This window comes from Phoca vitulina, unplaced genomic scaffold (assembly GCF_004348235.1).
Source record: "Phoca vitulina isolate PV1807 unplaced genomic scaffold, GSC_HSeal_1.0 scaffold40, whole genome shotgun sequence".
NCBI classification, from domain to species: domain Eukaryota; kingdom Metazoa; phylum Chordata; class Mammalia; order Carnivora; family Phocidae; genus Phoca; species Phoca vitulina.
In genome coordinates this window covers 8,375,420-8,395,764 of record NW_022589743.1, presented here as the reverse complement: position 1 = coordinate 8,395,764, position 20,345 = coordinate 8,375,420, and the positions used below count along the sequence as shown (strand labels likewise).

Below are 20,345 nucleotides of genomic sequence, written 5' to 3'. Positions count from 1 at the left end.
AGCTCAATAAAACTGAAAAAAGAATACAAATCCTTTTTACATATTACCTTCCAATTTTGTCTGTGTTTGCATGGGTAGAATTTTTATTATATGACAATTACACATGTTTACATAGAATTACAATTATAAATATATAATTTATTTCTAAAAAATCGCATATAGAATCTAGTATTAAACTTTTAGAAAGGTTCAAGAATAAAGATACTTTTTTGAAAGGAAAAACTTTACTTTGAGATTCCTTTTTGTATTATCAATGAAATAATTAGTATTATCCATGAAGAAAAGTTTCAGAGGAACCAAGATTATAGGGAAAACACCATAAACACCTTAAAGTACTAACCTTAATACACTCAATTAATATAGTCAACAATTAAGTGCCATGTTTTCTTCGTCAACAATCAGCATAAACTAGACCAAATCTTTTTGCTATCAGTTACCGCTTGAATGTGCCCAGGATAATTAACAGAACTGTATCCTTTATAACAACCTGTAATTCAGACTAAAGTCACAAATAGTTGGCCTTATTGTTTTTTTTTTAAAATATATCAAAAAAGGAAACATCAAATTTAATTTAAAGGAAAAAAATCAGAAATTGTCTGAGAAAACAACAGAACAAATCAATTCCTGAAAAAAAAAAAAGTTCTGCATCTTGGTGATCACATTTATTGAAAGGGTTGGAAAAAAATTAAAATACCCTTTAGCTTAAGAATTTTTTAGTTATCCGCAAATCAACTTGTTTCAGGAGTGGAAGAATCCTTGGTCATTTCTTAGTATCAAAATTTACACAAGTTTCTCTTTTGAATGTCTTCTACATTTAAAAAGGCAATCATACAAAAGCTCCTATATTCCATACATGATAAATTCTTTGTTTCAGCCAACTCTTAATGGAGGGGCAATTAGTACACCATCTCCCTGGACAAAAAGCACTGGAATATTCTGTTTTGTTGATTTATATATCTCTTCGTATGTTTCCTCATCAATTTCTATAGTAGTACAGTTTCTTCCACATCTCCCAATATCATATTTAAATGCTGATCATAAGCACGTAACCTGCCTCGAAGCTCTCTGTCATTTCTCATTTTCACATAAATTCGCTCATCCAGGCTGAGCCTGATGAGATCCAGGGACTCTTCTACAGTGTTGGTAGTTTGTTGCTGGTCCACGTTGTCCGCCATGTTTCAAACCCTGCGCCCTTTCCCCTGGCCTTACTGATTTTTTTAAAGCTTTAATTCCCTAAAGTTTAAAAAGTATAACAAAAGACAGCACATCATTGAAGAACACAGCATGAAGGTGGGCGAGCTGACATTAAGAAAAAATTGTCTTATAACGAGAAAAAAAAAAAAAAGACTGCTTCATTATTTCCTGGTTAATAATGACAACTGCCCAGGACAGGTCACCACCAGGAGTTCATGAGCTTCTGGATAATATTTTTCACTTACGGTAGCATAAAATACTGGCTATCAGAGCAGAGGGAATTTCTGAAGAAGGAAACAATTCTGCTTTCTTTAAAGAAAAAGGAATTGGAGCTTCCCAAAGACAAAATTTAAAAACTATTAAAGAAAAGGCAAAGAGAAAAATGATAATGCATTCTCAGATATTCCACATGCTGAAATAAGCAGCTGTCTTTATGTTTCAACCAGACATGTCTTCAAAAGATAGTGGTGTCCAAGGTGGGATGAAAACACTCAACAAGAAAACCAGAGTCTAAGAGAAAATGTGCTGTGGTTCTGATGCTTCTTATCAGAGGCAAATGCGTGCACCACACACTGTACTCACCCATCGTGGGCAGTGTTAATTATGTCACAGATGTGCATAAACTGGCCCCAATCTTCAGTCTGAACTCCAGCAAATGTAGCCTTTTCTGCAAAGAAAAAGCTGTTGTGTTGAGTCTGAGCTACAACAGAATAAAAAATGTCTGGTCTTCCTGAAATAATCTGCCTGGGGTTCACTAGCAAGTATCATTAAGTTTACATTACCAAAAGGCAAAGAGATTTTTTTTTCCTGAGCAATTCCCAGTAATTCGGGAATCAATCAGAACTCAAGTTCAGACTGCTGCCATTACAGCAGTAATGAATGACCTATTAATAAAAGCTGCAGGCACAACATCGGGCTGTAGGGCCACGATGGGTCGGCTAAATCTCTGTCTGCTGGCCTCTCTCCCTGAAGACAAGAACCTATTGAGCGGCCACCTACAAAGCCAAGTGCAAAGTATTTTATCTTATGCAACTTCATTTAACCCACTGTTATAGATGATGAAACAGAAGTTCAGAAAAGTTAAGAAAATTACCCAAGGCTACACAGCCAGTACAAGGTGGAACTAGCATTCAAATTTAAGTTATTTGATGTCTGTTTTTGTTTTTTTAAGTCATTTATTCTTGGTGGGGGGGGAGGGGGGGCATGTCGAGAAAGAGAGAGATCAGAACTACTGAAATTGTCTGTGTCCTTGGGCATTAAAGCAAGGTCACTCCCAGCACCTGTACTAACCAAAGCTGCACTAGGCAGACTTGAATGCTTCTGCACCTGGAACCCCATCAAACAATTAGATATTTTTCCCTCTCCACACATTCTCCTTAAGAATGCAAAATGCCATCTGGGAAGAGTAAAAGAACACAACCTAAATGAGCTCAATGTATTTCCTTCATGAAAGGAGAAGATCCTCAGCATGAAAACAGGAGGTCTAGGGGGAATGGAGAGAAAGTTAAAAAGGATAATGAAGAGGAAGAAAGAATAGGGTTTGGTTGGGTGAACCCCAAAGCTTAGCCTGCTTCCAATCTAGGAAAAAAGCTATTTGAATTTGGCATTCCATGGACAAAGCTGACTAACTGTGTTGTTTAGACACATACTGTTGTTCCTTCTGCCAAATTCCCTGCTCTCCATTCCCTGTGCTTCCTCCCACCTTCCCATCTTAGAAAACTCCTATTCACCCTTCAAATTTATCCCTTGAGTGTTTTGTAGTTTTCTTGTATTGCAAAGGTACCGTACTGTAGTTACTACATAACTGTGTCCCTCTTCCCTACAAGATTGCACATTCCCTGAGGGTTGAGACCATGTCTCATCTTTGCCTCATCCAGGTCCAGGCATATAGCTGACAGCAAATATTTACAGCATTAAATAATTCATCAGCCTATGAAGAGGCAATCTGAATCTATTTCTACTCAAAGTTCATTTTAATATCCAATAGGGATACAGCCGGCAACAGTTTAGAAAGCATTTCCCCCTTAGTGATAGTTACTCTCACCCACTTCTAAAGATGGGGGAATCTTACAAGGTTCAGGTTGAGTGGCGTGTTCCCTGTTAACTGAGCTGCAGGCAAAACTCCAAATCCGAGTCTTCTTACTATAACCACCAGGTTCTCAGGATTTTGTCACGCCACTAAGTTCCTGACATTATCACGCTTTGCTTGGCATCCACAGGCACTGTGCCACACCCGGTTCCCAAGGAGGGTTTGGAGGCGAGGCGGAAGAAGGGAGACGGTGCTGGTAAAAACAGTCCGGTCCCTGGTTTCTGCTTCCCACTACGTTATTCAGAGTACAGCCACGGAAGGAAGGACTTGGGCAAATACCTGCGTGGTCCCTCCAGAGCCCTCTTGGGACCCCAGACCGCTCCCCTACTCCCCGCTTCCTTCACTCCAGTGCTGAGCATTTTCATTCTCTTTGTTTACCCAGAAAAAGTGACTCAGGTTGTTAAGGGCTCGACGCCAGAGAGAACTGGTTTCAAGGGACCTGCGTCTCACAGTGAAGTCACGTCTCTCCCTCCTCGGTAAAACAGCCACAGCCACACTGGGCCCTCCAGTGGGCAGCGCACTTGACGAACAACTTTCCCCCGGCTCGGAAGTTTACCCTTTCTCCTTGCACAGGCCCAAACACTCCTCACCTGAACCCCGTGCGTGGTTCACCTGTTCGGTTCCACGCCCCAGGAAGCACCAAAAGGGAGGCAGATTTTAAGGAGGGGTTCCAAGGGGAGTCAGCCATAAAGAAATGTCTCAAAGGGACCGGGGGTGGGGGTGGGGGTGGGGAGGGATTCGGGTGCTCTGTGAAAGTTGCAGGGGGAGGGGAAGGATTTCCTCAAACTTGGACGAGGCCGAGAATGCAGTCAAGCGGGAAGGGGCCCCGGGTCCCCAAAGCCTGCCCTGGCGTCTCCCTCCCCCGCTCTTTACCTATGAGGTGGCCTACGGAGGTCGCATAGGGATCCCGGTGACTCTTCCCAAACGCCATAGTAGCCCCACCGAGCCGGGCCCAGGAAATCCGCCTCCACCGCTCTCGGGCTCCCGACTCCACCCGCTCGGTGCCCCTGGCTCCTCCTCTTCGCCCGGGCGCTTCCCGGGCTCCGCAGAGGCTGCCCGACCTGCCCGGCCGCTGCGGGGCGCCGGGCATCCGGCGTGGGGCTCGGGGGCGGGGACACGGGGCACCCGCGCACCTGCCACGTGCCCCGCGGGAGCGGCGAGGAGGCGGCGCTCCCCGCTGCAGGGGGCGCGGGCGGGCGGCGGCCGCCGCGTGGAGCCCGCGGGAGAACCGCGGGGCGCGCGCGGGCTGGGGACCCGGGTGGGCTTGTCGCCCCCGGGGAGCCGGCAGCCCTGGGGCCACAGCCCGGGGATTAGAGACCCGTGCTTTGATGCTGCCGCTTACTGGGCAGGTTACTGCTCTTCTCTGCGCCTCTTGCTCCCCTTTGTAGAGAAGGAAATGTGGGGTTAATAACACAGATCTCAGGATTATCGTGAGAATTAAGGATGTAAACCACTTAGGTCAGTGTCTGGCACCCACAAAATAAATACTTAACCACTGAATGAATTGAGTAACTAGAAATACTTCCTACCCCCACCCTCACCCCAGAGATCCTGAGGAGGTGTGTTCCTTGTCCTTTAAAGGAGGTAATATATGGGAAGAGGGATTGGCTTCGAATTTAGGGACGCCCCAGGAGCCGGCGTCCTTTGTCTCGCCTTTACTTCCTGAGGGACATCGGGGCGCCGCCTCGTAAGCTGTGGGTTCCTCACCCTCCCTCCCGGGAGTTGTGTTTTCCAGTAAAGCTGAGGAGAGAAGAGGAGAGGGGCTTTCCTCCTGCTCCGGCAGGGAGTGTGTTTGGCCTCAGAACTGCTTTGGAATGTAAATCTGAGCCTGAGCAGTCCAAGCCCTTTCCAGCTGCCTTTCAGAAGCGGAATTTATTTCCTTTTCCTGTGCATTCAATTAACATCTGATTAGCCATGTTAACAATCTCCAGTGATGCCAAAGACTGCTAGAGAGTCGGGTGTTTCCAGATGATGGCAATTAGCCATAAGATGGGCTTCCTGTCCCTCCAGACCTTGCTTTTTGCGGTCAACTTGGGACATTTCTACAATCCCTTCTTTGGCCCTGGAAATGGTGACTAGAGAGATCAAAGAGGGCTTGTTCTGACTTATGTCCTTAGTCTTACATTTTAAAATAGACCTCAAAACCAATTGTAGTGGTGCCAAGGGGTTAACTGACTTGTTTTTTCTATTTCTGTTATTTTGAATTTTTCTTGACCTAAGTGAGCTAATATGGGATTCTAAAATCTAGAATGAAACATCTTTACTGTGATGGTATTCCTTATAATGAGTTTGGTCCTACCTGTAACTGATCTTCTCCACCTGCTTATCCAGGGTGAGTGGCTGTTTCAGATGGTGCCATTTATCCACTTCCTTAGGCATAACTACAGCCTGCTGACACTGTTGAAAAATCTCGTGACATCACCCACCTAATCTCCATTCCATGTTATAGATTCTAGGAAAATATTTCACCCTCTCTGAACCCTACAATCAAACAATCTTAAAGAGAAAGTCAACTTTAGCGTAGGCTGCTGGTGATGTCAGTGGCCTTCCAACAGGGATTGAGAACTAGGAAGGAACCAACCATCTGGGTAGATTTTTTTTTTTTTTTTAAGATTTTATTTATTTATTTGACAAGAGAGAGAGCACAAGCAGGCAGAGCAGCAGGCAGAGGGAGAAGCAGGCTCTCGGCCCCAGAGCAGGGAGCCAGATGTGGGTGGGGCTCGATTCCAGGACCCTGGGATCATGACCTGAGCCGAAGGCAGACGCTTAACAGACTGAGCCACCCAGGTGCCCCTGGGCAGATTTTTAATATAATTCTGCTACTTATGTGAGAGGTGTTTTGTTTCGTTTTAAATTTTCTTGTTTTACAGAATCAGGCACTGAGAACAGGGGAAACAGCACCAAGAAGTGTATTCAGGATGTTATGGCTTCGTAAATGGAACCAGGATCTCAGCTATGCCTGGGAAGTTTTTCCCTCCCCACGTGCATAGAAGGGTGTTATGGTGGTTGCAGTCTTCTTTTTCTGTGCTCTGCCACTTTCTTCAAGATCCCTCTACTTCCCAGGGGTACTAATCAGCTCAGCTAATGTTAACATGATCTGGGAGCAGGACAGTAGAAGTCACAACCAAGTTAAGGTCAGAGAAGGGGCAGAATCCCAGGAAGAAACAACGGTAAAATTTCTGGATACCAGGAGCAAAACTCTCACCAAAATTTCAATTGCAAAGAACACTTCTTTTTTTTAAAGATTTATTTATCCATTTGAGAAACTGAGTGGGAGGAGGAGCAGAGGGATAGAATCTTTAAAGCAGACTCCCTGCTGAGCGCAGAGCCCATGGATGTGGGGCTTGATCTCCAGACCCATGAGATCCAGACCTGAGTTGAAAACCAAGAGTCGGCACTTAACCAACTGAGCCACCCAGGCGCCCCTCCAAAGAATACTTTCTAAACATGTATTTATATATAAGTCATAACGCTAAGTGGAAGTAAAGAAAATAACCTTTATTTAAAATATGTGAAGTGGGGTGCCTGGGTGGCTCAGTTGTTAAGCATCTGCCTTCGGCTCAGGTTAATGGTCCCAGGATCCTGGGATCGAGCCCTGCATCGGGCTTCCTGCTCAGTGGGAAGCCTGCTTCTCCCTCTCCCACTCTCCCTGCTTGTGTTCCCTCTCTTACTGTCTCTCTCTGTCAAATAAAATCTTTAAAAAAAAAATAAAATATGTGAAGTACCTGGAACTAGAAATCTATCTGAATGTATTCTCCACAATCCTGAAGGCAAGTAGAATTCACTTTATTTTTACAAATATGTAATCTGAAATTAAGAAAAATAAAGCTAATACATAGCTTGGCTAGAGTTTGAATAATGGCTGCCTGATTGTAAAGTGCATATTGCCACTAGGTAAATCTGCTCAGTGAGCAAGACATTCCCCCCCCTTTTTAAAGAATCTGTTTGATTGTAAGGGAAACCTCTCAAAGAAGATAGGAATAGGGGCAGTCATATACTTTGCTGGTACAGAGTCCTGTTGTTCTTTCTGTACTTCTTCAAGAATGCTGTATTTTCTGTACTAGAACTGTATGCTAGCTGTGTTCTAAATACATTACAAGCATCATCACTTAATCCTATCATAGCTCTATGAAACCAGTAACATTATTACTGTTTTACAGATTAGGAAAACCAAAGTAAACAAATTTTCACACAGTCACTTTGCTAGTGAAGGACTCTCTGATGCCCTTCCCATTAAGCCATCCTTTTTCCCCCCACCCCTCACATTCAGGGAACTTCTCTATCCTACACTCCTTTTTCTGACTGCTATTTCTCACGATCTTCCCTGGACTTCATTTTCCTCTCTAGCCTGCCACAGTTCCACAGTCTGCCTTTTCCTCTTTCTCTCTTTTTCCTCAGGGTGCCTTCTCCTGGTCCCTTCTCTATGAAGTCTTTTCTGACCACTCCCAAGGGAATTGAGCTTATTCTTTCCTGTTCTACACATAGATTTGTGTTTTACAGCCCACACTTTATATGTCTTCTTTGTTTAGAAATCTGTTCCCTGCCTCTGAGATATAAGTCCCTCAAGGGAACAGGACCCTGTTTACTGGACTTGCTATCCAAGCACTCAACAGGCCTCACGGAATGTTTATTGAATACATAAATGGCCCTCCTAAATCTTGAGCTTCTCTATTCTTTCTGAGATCCAGTCCTTAATTCCCTCCTGGATGCCTTGTCAGAACCCTAACCTTAATGTATCTAGAATTACACTCATCTGCTTCCTCTATCATCTCAATATCCTACCTAACATTTCTGAGGAAGGCAGTTACTGATGTATTGGAGTCACATGGATTGCTTTAGCGAGTACTGATGCCTGTGTGTCAGCCTCAGAGACTCTGATTTCACAAGCCTGGGATGCATCAAGGGCATCAAGACTTTTAAATGTCCCCAGATGGGCTAATGGTACCATTATTCCACAAATAAAATACCTTGAAGTTGTCCCCAACTTTTCCCTTTCTGTCAGTTATTTCCTTTCAATAGATCCCCCACCGTGTGTTCTTCATAACTCTGTCTCCTTGCCTTTTTCCCCCTCTATGGACACTGCTCAATCTGGCAGTTCTTAAATGCCATAAATCTTAATACTGTTTAGGGACGAAACTGGACTGAAGCCTTGGTTCCCCCAAACACGGCCAAGACCCTGTGTACCTACAAATGTATTATTTAGCTTTAAAATTTACTGTCTTTTATACAATAGTTTACCTATTATTTTTGAAAACCAGAGATACAAACAGATACGTTGACTTTATTTCCACAGTTATTTTTAATATACTAAATCTTGGCCACTCCAGGTTCTGGAAATTACCTTCAAAGCTCAGCCTTCCCTCTCTTCCAGCTCTTGGGATCACCTGTATCAGCTTCCCATGAGAGGGCTTCTCTCCCCAAGCCCCACGCCAAGCACTTATTTATTCCATGTCTTTGGGCTTTCACCCAAACTCAGAGACCCAAGATGAGAGTGGACAAGGCACACAAGAGTGGTGGAAGCTAACCCTTGTTACTTTTTACTGGGTCGGCCACTGTACAAAGTGCTTTGGTATCTCCAGTAAGCCTCATAATAATCTTATAAATTAAGAATCATTCCTGTTCTACTCACTTGCCTAAAGTTACTCAGAATCAGGTGATGAATTTGGGTTTGTCTCATTCCAAAGCTTGGACCCTTTTCCAGTTTCATCTCTCTGCCCCCAGAGAAAGGATCATGTCACAGATCTCAAGGAGGACCTGCAGCATCTAGCCCAGTGCTCCTCATCCAGCAGTGCCAACTAGGAGTGCGTTGATTGACTTCAAACATTTACCCTTGCTCCAGTATTGAACTTTAAACCATGCAGGTGCTTTCATTAGCTTCCCTCATCATCCTTACAATTAAGGATCTTCATTGAGATCTGGGACAAAAGGGCATCTGTTGGCTGAATTCCCATGAAGCATAAAACCAATTTTATTTGGAAAATAAACTAAGGGAACCAGTATTTTCATAACCCAAGCCAATTGTCTTTCTGTGGATTTCATGATCTCATCAGTTCACACTTAACTCATCTGGGGTTCGTAATTTAATTCCCGTGTGTTCTTTTGAAAATCTAGCTCAGATTTGCAAGTCAGCTTGCCTGGTTCAAATCCCAGCTTTCAGATGATAAAAATAATGAGATGATGAATGTAGGCACTTAAAATGGTGCTTGGCATGTAACAAAGCTAAATAAATATTAACTAGTTATCATTTCTTTTCATCCAGCCTACTAGGTGGCCTGAAATAGTGAGGCTTGGCAATATCTCCCTAAACGTCATGTTTAAATATGTAGGTGTTACCTGTCTGGGAAAAGAGGGTCCTATTAGCACACACTAGCGTTATGCCAGTCACGCATTTAGTTTTTATTAGCACATTATGAATAAAGTGTGATTTGTTGAACAATTTACTTGAAGAAAGGTCTTGTGGGAATGGGGCTCTGAACAACCCTGAGACTCAGAAATGGGATTTCAGGCTGGAGCCTAGGAAGCGCAGGCCCAGAGGGCTCCTACTGGGAGGTTTGTTCCACAGAGAGCCTTGAAAGAGGAGGTGGACAGCAAGGTGAACAGAGGCATTTCATTTACATGCCAAAATTGGTTCAAATCCTAGTGCCACTATTCACCAACTGTGGCCTTTGACCGGCAAATCATTCCTTCAGAACTTGTTTCCTTATCTAGAACAATGGAGCTAATTCCACAGTTCTCAAAAAGCGGGTCTCAAGATTAAATGACACAACACTTGAACATTTTTAACAAATGCCTTGGCATATCACTCGTGCTCACTAATTGCTAAAGCCCAAAGCCTAAATAAAGTAGGTTCCTATTCCCGACTTTCTACCATATCATCGTGGTTATGCCCTTTATGACATTGATTAGAATCTGAAATTGTCTTGTGCAATTATTTACTTGTTGCCTGTTTGTAAGACTTACTATTGCCACCCCTTACACTGCAAAACATACCCTCTAGTCACCTTGCTCTGCCTCTGGGTAAGACCTGCCCCTGAGAGCAGACCTACCCAAAAAGATGAATATTTGCTCCTACATCCACATCTCCCATTCATCCTCAGCCCACTTCAGTCTAGCTTTAAGGTCCCTTTCAAATGTGAATACTAAGGACAGACTGCTCAGTTCATCTTGCTTTCCCTCCTAATACCACCTGTCACAGGTGACCATGCCTGTGTCTTGAACACAGTTCTCTTACCTCTTGCAATAGGACAGTGCGCCTTCCGGACTTCTCCTATAGCAGTGCTGATCTAAGGCCTTTCTCTCCATGCTGGTCTCTCTTTATCCTATTCCTCCGCGTCACGGTCTTCATAGCACTTACTAGTATTTGAAATGGTCTCATTTCTTTATTTGCATGTTTATAGTTGTCTTTCCCTAATCTGGCTCTGTGAGGGCAGAGAAAGGTCTGTTCCATCCATCACTGCTTTGCTCAGTACTTTCCATAGTTCACTGAAGCTAAAACGCCTTCTGTTGCAAGATGCTCTGTTGTTTTAGGGACTACTAAAAGATAAAAAAAAGTTCCCAATTAAATGATGACTTCCTGCTTCCTTATCACTTAGAATGTTTATACTTATTTAAATAACCCCTTGAGACTTATTAGAGCTAGACTTTTTTTTTTTTTTCTGGTATGTAGGATTTCTGCTCATGCACGAAAAGGAAAATGTAAGCAAAATAAACAGATTTTTTCTTCCCATACAGAATCAAACTCTCCCGACTCACTCTTTGACTTAGAGATGTCAGTGTGTCACTGCGTTTTCCAGCACCACATCATCCTTTGGGCCATTAAGAGCACTGGTAACAGCATTTCTTAAGAGTGCCCCCTATTCTCTCCTAGTATTTTCTCTTAAGCTGTTGACACCCATTTTGCAAGTTTCAATGGTGGTGCTTTCTTAATCTTACCAGAAAGCGTCAAGAAAGGTTTTTCAGACAAGGAGCAAGACTCGATCCCTCCCCAAATGGTCCTTAAACAGATTTGGGACCAAAACATCAAGGTGTTGCAATGGTTTCGTGAGTCCCCAGCAGTAACAAGCAGATTGCACGTGCCCAGGGAATGACAACTACATCCACATCTCTACTGCTGCCTGGTGAGAAATTATAACACACCACAGTTGTAAAAATACGTCAGAAATGTTAAAATATGAGAGAAAAAAAGAGTATCTTAGAATTGTTGAAATTCCCTAGTAAGTACTTTATAGATAATTGCTCAGTAAATGAATATATGAATGGAAATTGTGTTACTGCTGTGTAAGGCAACCAAAGTCTAACATAAATCACATAAGAAAGAAAGAAATCCCATGTATCAAGGAATTATTCCATTTGCCTTTAAATTCTGGGACCAGTCATGAATACTTGATGATGATTATAATTCAATCTAAGAGCAGGTTTTAAACTGTGAATGTACCTTTTCACTTACAATTTTACTTATCACTCATTTTATCTTAGAAGTTTACTTCAGTGTACTTTAAATTACCTGCTTTTTAAAAGCTATAAGTATTATTCATATTTTCAATAAAGTGCCCTGAATTTCTTGTGTATGGAAAACAAGAATGCATTTTATTTTATACAGGTAATTTTTTTAAACCACGAGAGGGCAGTCTTGCTTAACTTATCAAATTGTCCCAAAGGCCTAGCTGGGCAGCCACTTTCTGACAGAATGCTTCACTGAATGGGGAGGGAGGGCTCCAGGAACCCCAATCAGCTGTGTTTTTCAGGGGTTTCACTGCTAAAGGCTAGCTGCTCCGCAGGGAAGCACAATAATTCTGCTCGTTGTTTTATTTTCCTGGGGTCTCACATCGGCAGTAAAACCGGCATTAACAGTAAAACCTGGTATTCTTTATTTAGCAGGCAGATAGGGGGTCTACGGGAGGTGGCTGTGTGGGAGAATAGACATGTATCAGGGATCAGGTGGCTGCAGGAGGGGATGGATTAATAAAATCCATGTATAGGATTTGAACTTCTGGATGACAAATTCATATCTATAGTTGTGCAAACTTCGAAATATCGTTAAAGCCTGCCTGGAGAGGCTACACCATTAAGAAAGGTGTGAAGTTGGGGCACCTGGGTGGCTCAGTCAGTTAAATGGCGTCTGACTCTTGATTTTGGCTCAGGTCATATCTCACGGTCATGGACTGGAGGCCTGTGTCAGGCTCACCACTCAGTGGGGAGTTTGCTTGAGATTCTTTCCCTCTCCCTCTGCCCCTCCCCTTGCTCATGCTCTCTCTCTCTAATAAATAATAGAATAAAATCTTTAAAAAAAAAGAGAAAGATGTGAAATTGAAGATGGGTTTAGCAATGGAAGTGTGTCATGATCAATTAGAATAGCTGATGAGGAAGACACGAGAGAATCAAGCCTTATATTTTATATCCTTATTAGATCATTTATTCATTCATTCCTTCACTTAGCACACATGATTGAATTTAACACACAGAGGCATAGCATGAACTCCTCAGCTAGTGAGAGAAACTGTCTAGTAAATGGTAATTGCAATTCAGTCTAAGTGGTGACTAAGTATGTGGACAGAGTACCACTGGAGCACAGACTGGGAACTAACTTTGCATGGAGGATTAGGTACCCACGTGGATTAAGGCTCTGCATAGTGTTAGAGCCAAGTCTATTAGTGTAGGCTTGAGCACAAATAATGCAATGACCAGGAAGGGAAGGGAGCTCTAGTAAGTCTGGATCTCACAAACTCTGTCCCTAACTCCCTTAAAGGGAGAATTTTGCTTTAAGAGCTTTTCCATCTCTATAGGGGTGAAAGCAGTTATGAAGGTGTGCCCAATGTCCTTTACAGTTAAAGGTCCTTCTATGTCAGCTTTGCTGAGTTATGAGAACATATGGCAATATTCACTTGTTCATTTTTTTTTTAAGATTTTATTTATTTGACACAGAGAGAGAGAGAGCGCACAAGCAGGAGGAGTGGCAGGCAGAGGGAGAGGGAGAAGCGGACTCCCTGCTGATCAAGGAGCCTGATGCAGGGCTCTATTGTAGGACTCTGGGATCATGACCTGAGCCAAAGGCAGACGCTTAACCGACTGAGCCACCCAGGCACCCCCACTTCTTCATTCTACAAACACATAAGGAATCAGTGGTATGTGAAGGAGGTAAAATCCTATCTTTGTGCTCCAAGTGCTCACAAGCAAGGAAGAACTCGTAACTTATTTCTTTGTGCAGAAGGAAGGAAAATTCGGTTTTCATCAAGTCCTGGAATGTAGTGATTACAGTTTTTCCTCATTGGCTTCTCAAAAAAATATCAGGATGAACTTTGGAATGCCTGGGATGGAAGTGGTAGAAATCATAGTATTTCATATTAGTCTCAGCCCCAGGTTATAAGGTGAATGCTCAAACGTGCTCCTTAAAAAGCATAGTAAAACAACAACATTAATTTCATCCCAGAGCTAAATAGAAACGCTTTTCAGATCACGTCCTGTTTTGATAATTCTGTATCAGGGATCCCCAACATGCTTGGAGGTATGTTCCAATTCACGGAGGGGGAAAAAGAGTTATTAAAGAGATAATATAGGATAAATACCACTTTTAAGTGAATTTATATATTATTCACAAAATCATCTATATACATTTAAATGTACGTCCATTGGGCGCCTGGGTGGCTCAGTTGGTTAAGCGACTGCCTTCGGCTCAGGTCATGATCCTGGAGTTCCTGGATCGAGTCCCGCATCGGGCTCCCTGCTCGGGAGGGAGTCTGCTTCTCCCTCTGACCCTCCCCCCTCTCATGTGCTTGCTCTCTCTCATTCTCTCTCTCTCAAATAAATAAATAAAAAATCTTTAAAAAAAAAAATAAATGTATGTCCATTTATTCAGTCCATAGTGTGCAATCTGTCCCCAAGGACTTAACTCTGAGCCTCCCTGAGGCCTTTAGCCTCAAAATACCTGCTGTACTCCTGAGCCCTTCCTGAGGAAACCCACATACAGCCCCTTTCAGAGCACTTCCTTGCTTTGAACCCTTGGCCATGTTCTAAATGAGAGCTCAGGAGACACTTTCTGTAAAAAGCCAGAGAGTAAATATTCTAGGCTTTGTGGGGGAACTACTTCACTCTGCCTGCCCCTGTAGTGTGAGGGCGGCTACAGACAATACTTAAATGAACCAGAGTACAAAAAACAGGTGGCAGGCCAGATCTGGCCTGTGGGCCATACTTTGCAGATCTCTGTTCCAAATCATCTGATGCTACCATTTTCGCTAGAGAGAGGACACCTGAAGAAAGGGTAGCAAATCTATTAGCCAGTCTCAAGGTGATGAGCAGCCTTGGAAGGAACCTGGCATGAGATTTTTTAATAAATTAATGTTTCTTGATAGATGGATGGATGGATGGATAGATAGATAGATGATAGATAGATACAAAAATTATTACTAGGATCAGCCACAGCAGGAGCCAACAGTAGTCAGAAAGTATCAGTAAACTAAAGCCAAAAGGTAGAAAAATGATATCCAAGTAGAGGGTGGAGTAGCTGGTTAATGTACCAATAGTAGAGAATCTGAGAAGATTACCACTGGTGGGTGTTGTCAAATTTTTGATGCTAATTTCCTGACAAGACAATGGGTCTTGAGAACTGTGTGTCCTGAAAAAAAATCTTACAGTTTTGAATCAATATTCCAGCTTCAGTCTGGCCGTGCCTGAGTTTCTGGGGGACTTCTTCGTTCCACATGCAGCCTCACAGCTGATTTCTTGTTGCTAGAGGTAACCTCAATGAATCTCTGTTTCTGAGAACTCCAAAGAGCCTAGCTAAAACTGTCCTCTGCCTGTAAGTTGGGAACCAGAGTCGTATATCAAATATTCATCACCAACATGGCTGGCTATGTTAGGAGATTTCTCTGTTAATCATTTGTTTTATACTTTTTCTCTAGTCTTTGAATGGAGTAAGACTAAGTAAAACTTCCCTTGAAAAAGCACAGACATTTTCTCTGGGGGCATTTGACGAGGAACAAGCATGAATGTATCTCCCCTCCAGGCCATTCTGTGCTGCTCAGTGAGGCATTAGGGCTCCATATGGTGGAAATTGTTCCATGACAAGTCTAGTTTATTCCAGTTGTTGCTTCTTTTGAAGTTCTTGGGGGAAACCTTTCATATTTCTCACCTGAATGCAGCGAAGGATTTTGGGCTGCCTGGGAACAGGTTTAAAGGAAGGTTACATTATTAATCAATACTCTTTTATGTCCAGTTATCCCTGGCCAGAGATGAGTCCTTCACATCGCTGTTAACAGTCCCTGGAATTTAATTCAACCCTTGTCATCTCTGACAGTGTTTTATGGTCCCATTCTCTGGCTGCCAATCTTAAAATAACAGATTTGGGAAGAAATTTTTGTCCTTTTCTTCCACAAAATGGGAAAGTACAATTTTTTTGCAGCTACTTGGGGTAGAAAGGTATTTTATTTTGGAAGGGGGCTTGGATTTGTTAACCTGTCTTTTTTTCCAACAGCTATGCTGAAGGATATTTTATTTCACTGACTCATTCTTACTCTTAAGAAAAAAAAAAAAGCTTAGCCAGTTGCCAAACATTGCATTAAACATGGCATTCCGCTTTTGGAAACTGTTTCTTATAGATCTGACAGTACACTGACATTATTAATATGAATCCCTTAGCTATCCCCTCTTGAGAGCAGGTGAAAATAGCCATCATTACTATTATTCTTTTAGGCACCAAACTACATTAATAATATACCTAAGATTTGCAAAATTGCCATGTACTAGACATCAAGGCACAGAATACTGATAACTTGTCCAAGGTCCTGTAGCAAGCAGCAGACGCATTTGATTCCAGTGTATGTAACCACTGCACCATCCGGCTTCCACGGGGTTATGCCCATGAGCTCAGGCTTCAGAAACCTTAAGAGAATTCTCCATGTGCAGAGCATGGAGATCTGAAGAAGAAAACCCAAGTGTGAACAATGAGATATTTGATCCTTCTGAATTTCCATTTTTTTCTATAAATAGGAGAAATACACTCCCCTGGATTGTATTTTAAGTACCAAGTCACAGTCAATGCCATGTATTGATGGCCACTACATGCAGCCTCTGTGAGTCACCTTCACAATGAGGTTACAGATCAGAAAAGGCAGTTCAGGGACCAGCTGATGCGGGGATAGACAGAGGCCTGTGGCATACCCTTGTTTTACATGAGGCTTGTCTTTTCTTTATAGAAAGTTATGTTCCATGCTGCTCACATGGCTGTTTCCTGTCCTAATTAATTTTTGAGCTCTCTGTTGGATTTTAATTACAGACCTATTAATTCATGAGAAGAGTTGACAGATGTTGTAGATTGGTCATAGCAAATTAATAGGCAGGTGCTGGGTAGAAAGTCCTGGACTCCAGTAATTGACTCACAGAAAAGCTTCCTACTTGGAAGTAGGAAGCACAATCCAGAATCTATTTAGTTACTGGAGTAGCATTTTTAGAAACTGAGGCTGAAAACACAGATCCCAGTGTTGACTTGTGTTTTCCACTGGGGTGGGGAAGGTGAGCTGGGGGCATTATAAAGAAAAGGAATGGGGATGATATTGGGCTGGGTCGCTTGAAAAGACTTGAACAAAATCCCTTGGAATGATATAAACACAATGGAGGCAAAGGACAGTAAACACTTTGTGTTTAGCAAGATTTGTCTTCAAACCTCAATACAAAATTCTAGAGAGAGCTAACCTATACAGAGTTCCCTTTTTGCCTTAGTTAAGAGCTGAGAACCAAGGGTGGGGAAATGGCCAAATTTATTTGTTTTCCCCAAAGTCCACTTGCAGTTCTGGAACTTTGTCCCACTGTTGGGAGGAGAAGCCATACCATGGGAGCTAGAGTACAAAAAAGCCCCTGTGCCCCAAAGTGAAGATGTTCCTGCCCTGGCTGTCCTGGCCCAGCCCTAGGAGAGGGGGACACAAGAAGTGACATTCCTGGTGGGTCTCTTCCCATTTGGAAGCAGCCCTGGCCGTGCCTGGTACCTGAGGGAAATCTACAGAAAGGGGAGAGAGACCCTGCTAACACGAAGACATTTTAACACTTGTAAAAATTCCACCCCTGCAAGCATAGTCTGTAGTCGAAGCATGTCATCTGGATGAGCACTCCGGCCCCTTGAAGGCTGCCCTGTCTTCCCCCCAACCCTGCCTCATCCTTGGGAAGGAGTCAGATGAGGGTGAGGGATAAAGAAGAGCCTTGAGTTGCCTGTCAATACCTGTCTCTATAGGGAAATCAAACCATCCAAGTGCTATGTCTATAAGCAGGATTTCTGTCAACAAAAGCATCCTCTTGGGAATGAATTGCAATTACATAGACAGGGATTTAGAGCATTCAAGAAGAACTTTCTAATTAGTAGAGCGGTGAGATTTAGAATAAACAAAGATAATGGAAAATCTCTTTAACACCTAAAAGGTAAAGATAAACAAATGCAATAAGTAGTTTCTTAATATACCCCCTACCTTTTCGACATAATTCTTACCAATCTTTTAAGACCCCCTGAGCAGAATTAGAGGCCCCTTATGCTTACTTCTAGCACACACTTGCATATTTGCATATTTATTATGATACCTATTCACAGGCAGAGACCATCATCTATTCTGCTATTAAATATCGGTTGCATTACTTAAAGAAACATGGTGCTATTTTTAAAGCATTACCAAAACAACTATTCAAATGGAATGGATTATTTTTCCTGAAAATGTTCAATAATGAGGGTGTTTCTATAGGCAACGTATGTAATTATAAACCTCAAATATCACTGAGCAGATCCAGTGTTCAATTTTCTAAAACGAAATAGTTTCTTTCCTTTTAACCACCAGCATCCTCATTAGCGGAGCATCTCATACTCTTTACTTCATGACTTGTTATATTCAACGTTACTGCAAAACAAAGCTCAGGATCTTTCAAATACAGTAGCTGCGATAGGTCAGCAAAAGCATTTTTGCCGTACTATGTGGATGACAGATTTTTTTTTTTTGGGTCCCCGTTGGCATTGTGAGTTCCTGGACATCCTTTTATATGGAGACTTGTCCTTGCAATGCAAACAATGTGCCCTAATTTTTCAGTCCTATTATAGCCAAATCCTGTCATGAAAACATAAATTGTGAGAGAACTGCATGTATTAGAGTTGTGCTTTCCATATGCAGCTGCACATCAACCTGGGGATCCTTCACACCTGCAGCTTCTTACCTGCACATCAGATCAACAGAATCAGAGTCTCCATGGTGGTGGGGGGGAGGTCTGGTGATCTGCATTTTTAAAAAGCTTCCCCCAGGATTCAGCTGTACACTGGATTTGGAGACCACTGTACACAATGACTTCTTGCAGTCTCTCGGTGTTTAGAAGTCCTTCATAATGAAAAAAATATTGCCCCATCCCACCCCGTTTGAGATTCTTGCAACTAATAGCTGCCCAGTTAGTAACTAAGGAAGAATCATATTCTATTATTATTCACTTATTTTGGGGAGGACATACGCTCATTAGGAGACATCTTCAGAAGAAACTGGATGTACTTTTCTCTAAAATGATCATACAAGGAATAAATGTTTCCCAATTAGTACTGAAATAAAGGGGGCCAAGCAAGGTTGGCCAAAGATTTGATGAGTTGATGGATAGATAAGAAAGCACCACAACAAAGGTTGGCATAGAATAGGTTAATAGATGCTCAATAAATCTATTTCTTTCCTTGTAGATATCCATTTCTTCCCTATTCTTCTCTCTCACCTTGCAGGTAACCAACCCTTCTATTTTCCATAAATACAGAGAACAAAAATATAAAGATATTTTAAAGGCAGACATTACATAATATTAGTTATTACTCTCTAGAATGTAATTGGAGCTGATATATTTCCACTTTTACTGCTCCACTGACCATTCTCTTAATTAGTGTCTAGCAAACTAGCCCCTCTACAAGTCAATTCTCTATCCTTCATGAAAATAGTCCCAATCCTCTGTTTTTCTTGAAGATCAGCAACAGTTCAGACAAAAATCAATCTCTTTTTTCTCTTTGATCCCAAAGCACTTCGTACCTCTGCTGTAGAGTTGTCACACCTGGCTTTAACTTTAATTACCTAACTGCATTCATTTTCCCATTTTGATTAATCTCTGCATTTCCCCACAGTACCCTATGCATCATAGGTGTTCAGTAAATGTTATTGTTTTATGCATTTATCATAATTGTAATTGATTAGATTTGGGGGTATTATTTTCTTCTTGCCTGACTTGCCTGCTGTATGGTGAAGCTGTCTGAGGCAGGCAGTGTCTGTCTGACATGAACTCGGTTGTGCAAACCTGCCTCAATTCCAAATGGCCTCCAAGTTCCTCCCCATTTTTTTTATCTCTCTTCACATGAAGAGTTGTTATATTCACTTCCTCCATTTCTTTACCTCACATTCTCTCCTCAATCCATTTTAAGAGGTTTCTTTCCTATCATTTCAGGGAAACTTCTCTCATCAAGGTTACCAGTGATCTAGGATGATCCATTGATCATTTCTTTGTCTTGTTTTATTGATCTCTTGGCAGCATTCAAAACAGCTGATGTTCTCTCGCTCTCTTTTTGTTCTTAAACATTCTGTTCACTTGATTCCATGACACCATAAATATAGTTTCTTAGTTTCTTCCAATCTCACAGATTATTATTATTTTTTTATGACCATGCTTCTCTCTGAGATCTGTAAATGTTAGATGCCCCAGGGTTCTGTTCTGAACCTTCTTTTCTAATCTATCTGTGGACTCTCTCCAGGTGATGTCATCCAATCCCATGGGTTTACATACAATTAACGTACAGATGACTCCAAGCACAAATCTTTGGCATCTTTTCTTGAAACTCCAGACCTTTCTATCAAACTGCCTAATTGACACGGCCATATAGATGTCTATTAGCCATTTCAAACATAATACCATAAAAACGGCACTCTTGATTTCCACCTCCAAATATACTCCTCCTTCAGCCTTCTTCGCCTCAGCCATTGGCATCACAATCTACTCCACTGCTTGGGACCCAAATGCGGGCATTATCCTTGATTTCTTACTTTCTTCCACCTGCCACATCAGTAAGTCCTATGGATACCCAAAA

At 42.2% G+C, this 20,345-nt stretch overlaps 1 protein-coding gene and 1 pseudogene across 3 annotated transcripts in view; both read right to left on the bottom strand.

Annotated features, from left to right (window-relative positions):
- Positions 1–4,384, bottom strand: part of TOM1L1 (target of myb1 like 1 membrane trafficking protein) — a 76,731-nt gene extending 72,347 nt beyond the window's left edge. For all 3 annotated transcript variants that reach the window (XR_004302358.1, XM_032429260.1, XM_032429261.1), the window contains exons 1-2: positions 4,157–4,384; positions 1,777–1,861 (exon numbers count right to left, since the gene is read on the bottom strand). Coding sequence is in view for 2 of the 3 variants with exons in the window: in XM_032429260.1 (XP_032285151.1) it covers positions 1,777–1,861; positions 4,157–4,373 (302 nt within the window). In the remaining variant the exon portion in view is untranslated. The remainder of the gene's footprint in view (positions 1–1,776; positions 1,862–4,156) is intronic.
- Positions 649–1,768, bottom strand: LOC116647723 (annotated as a pseudogene).
- Positions 4,385–20,345: the final 15,961 nt, after the last annotated feature.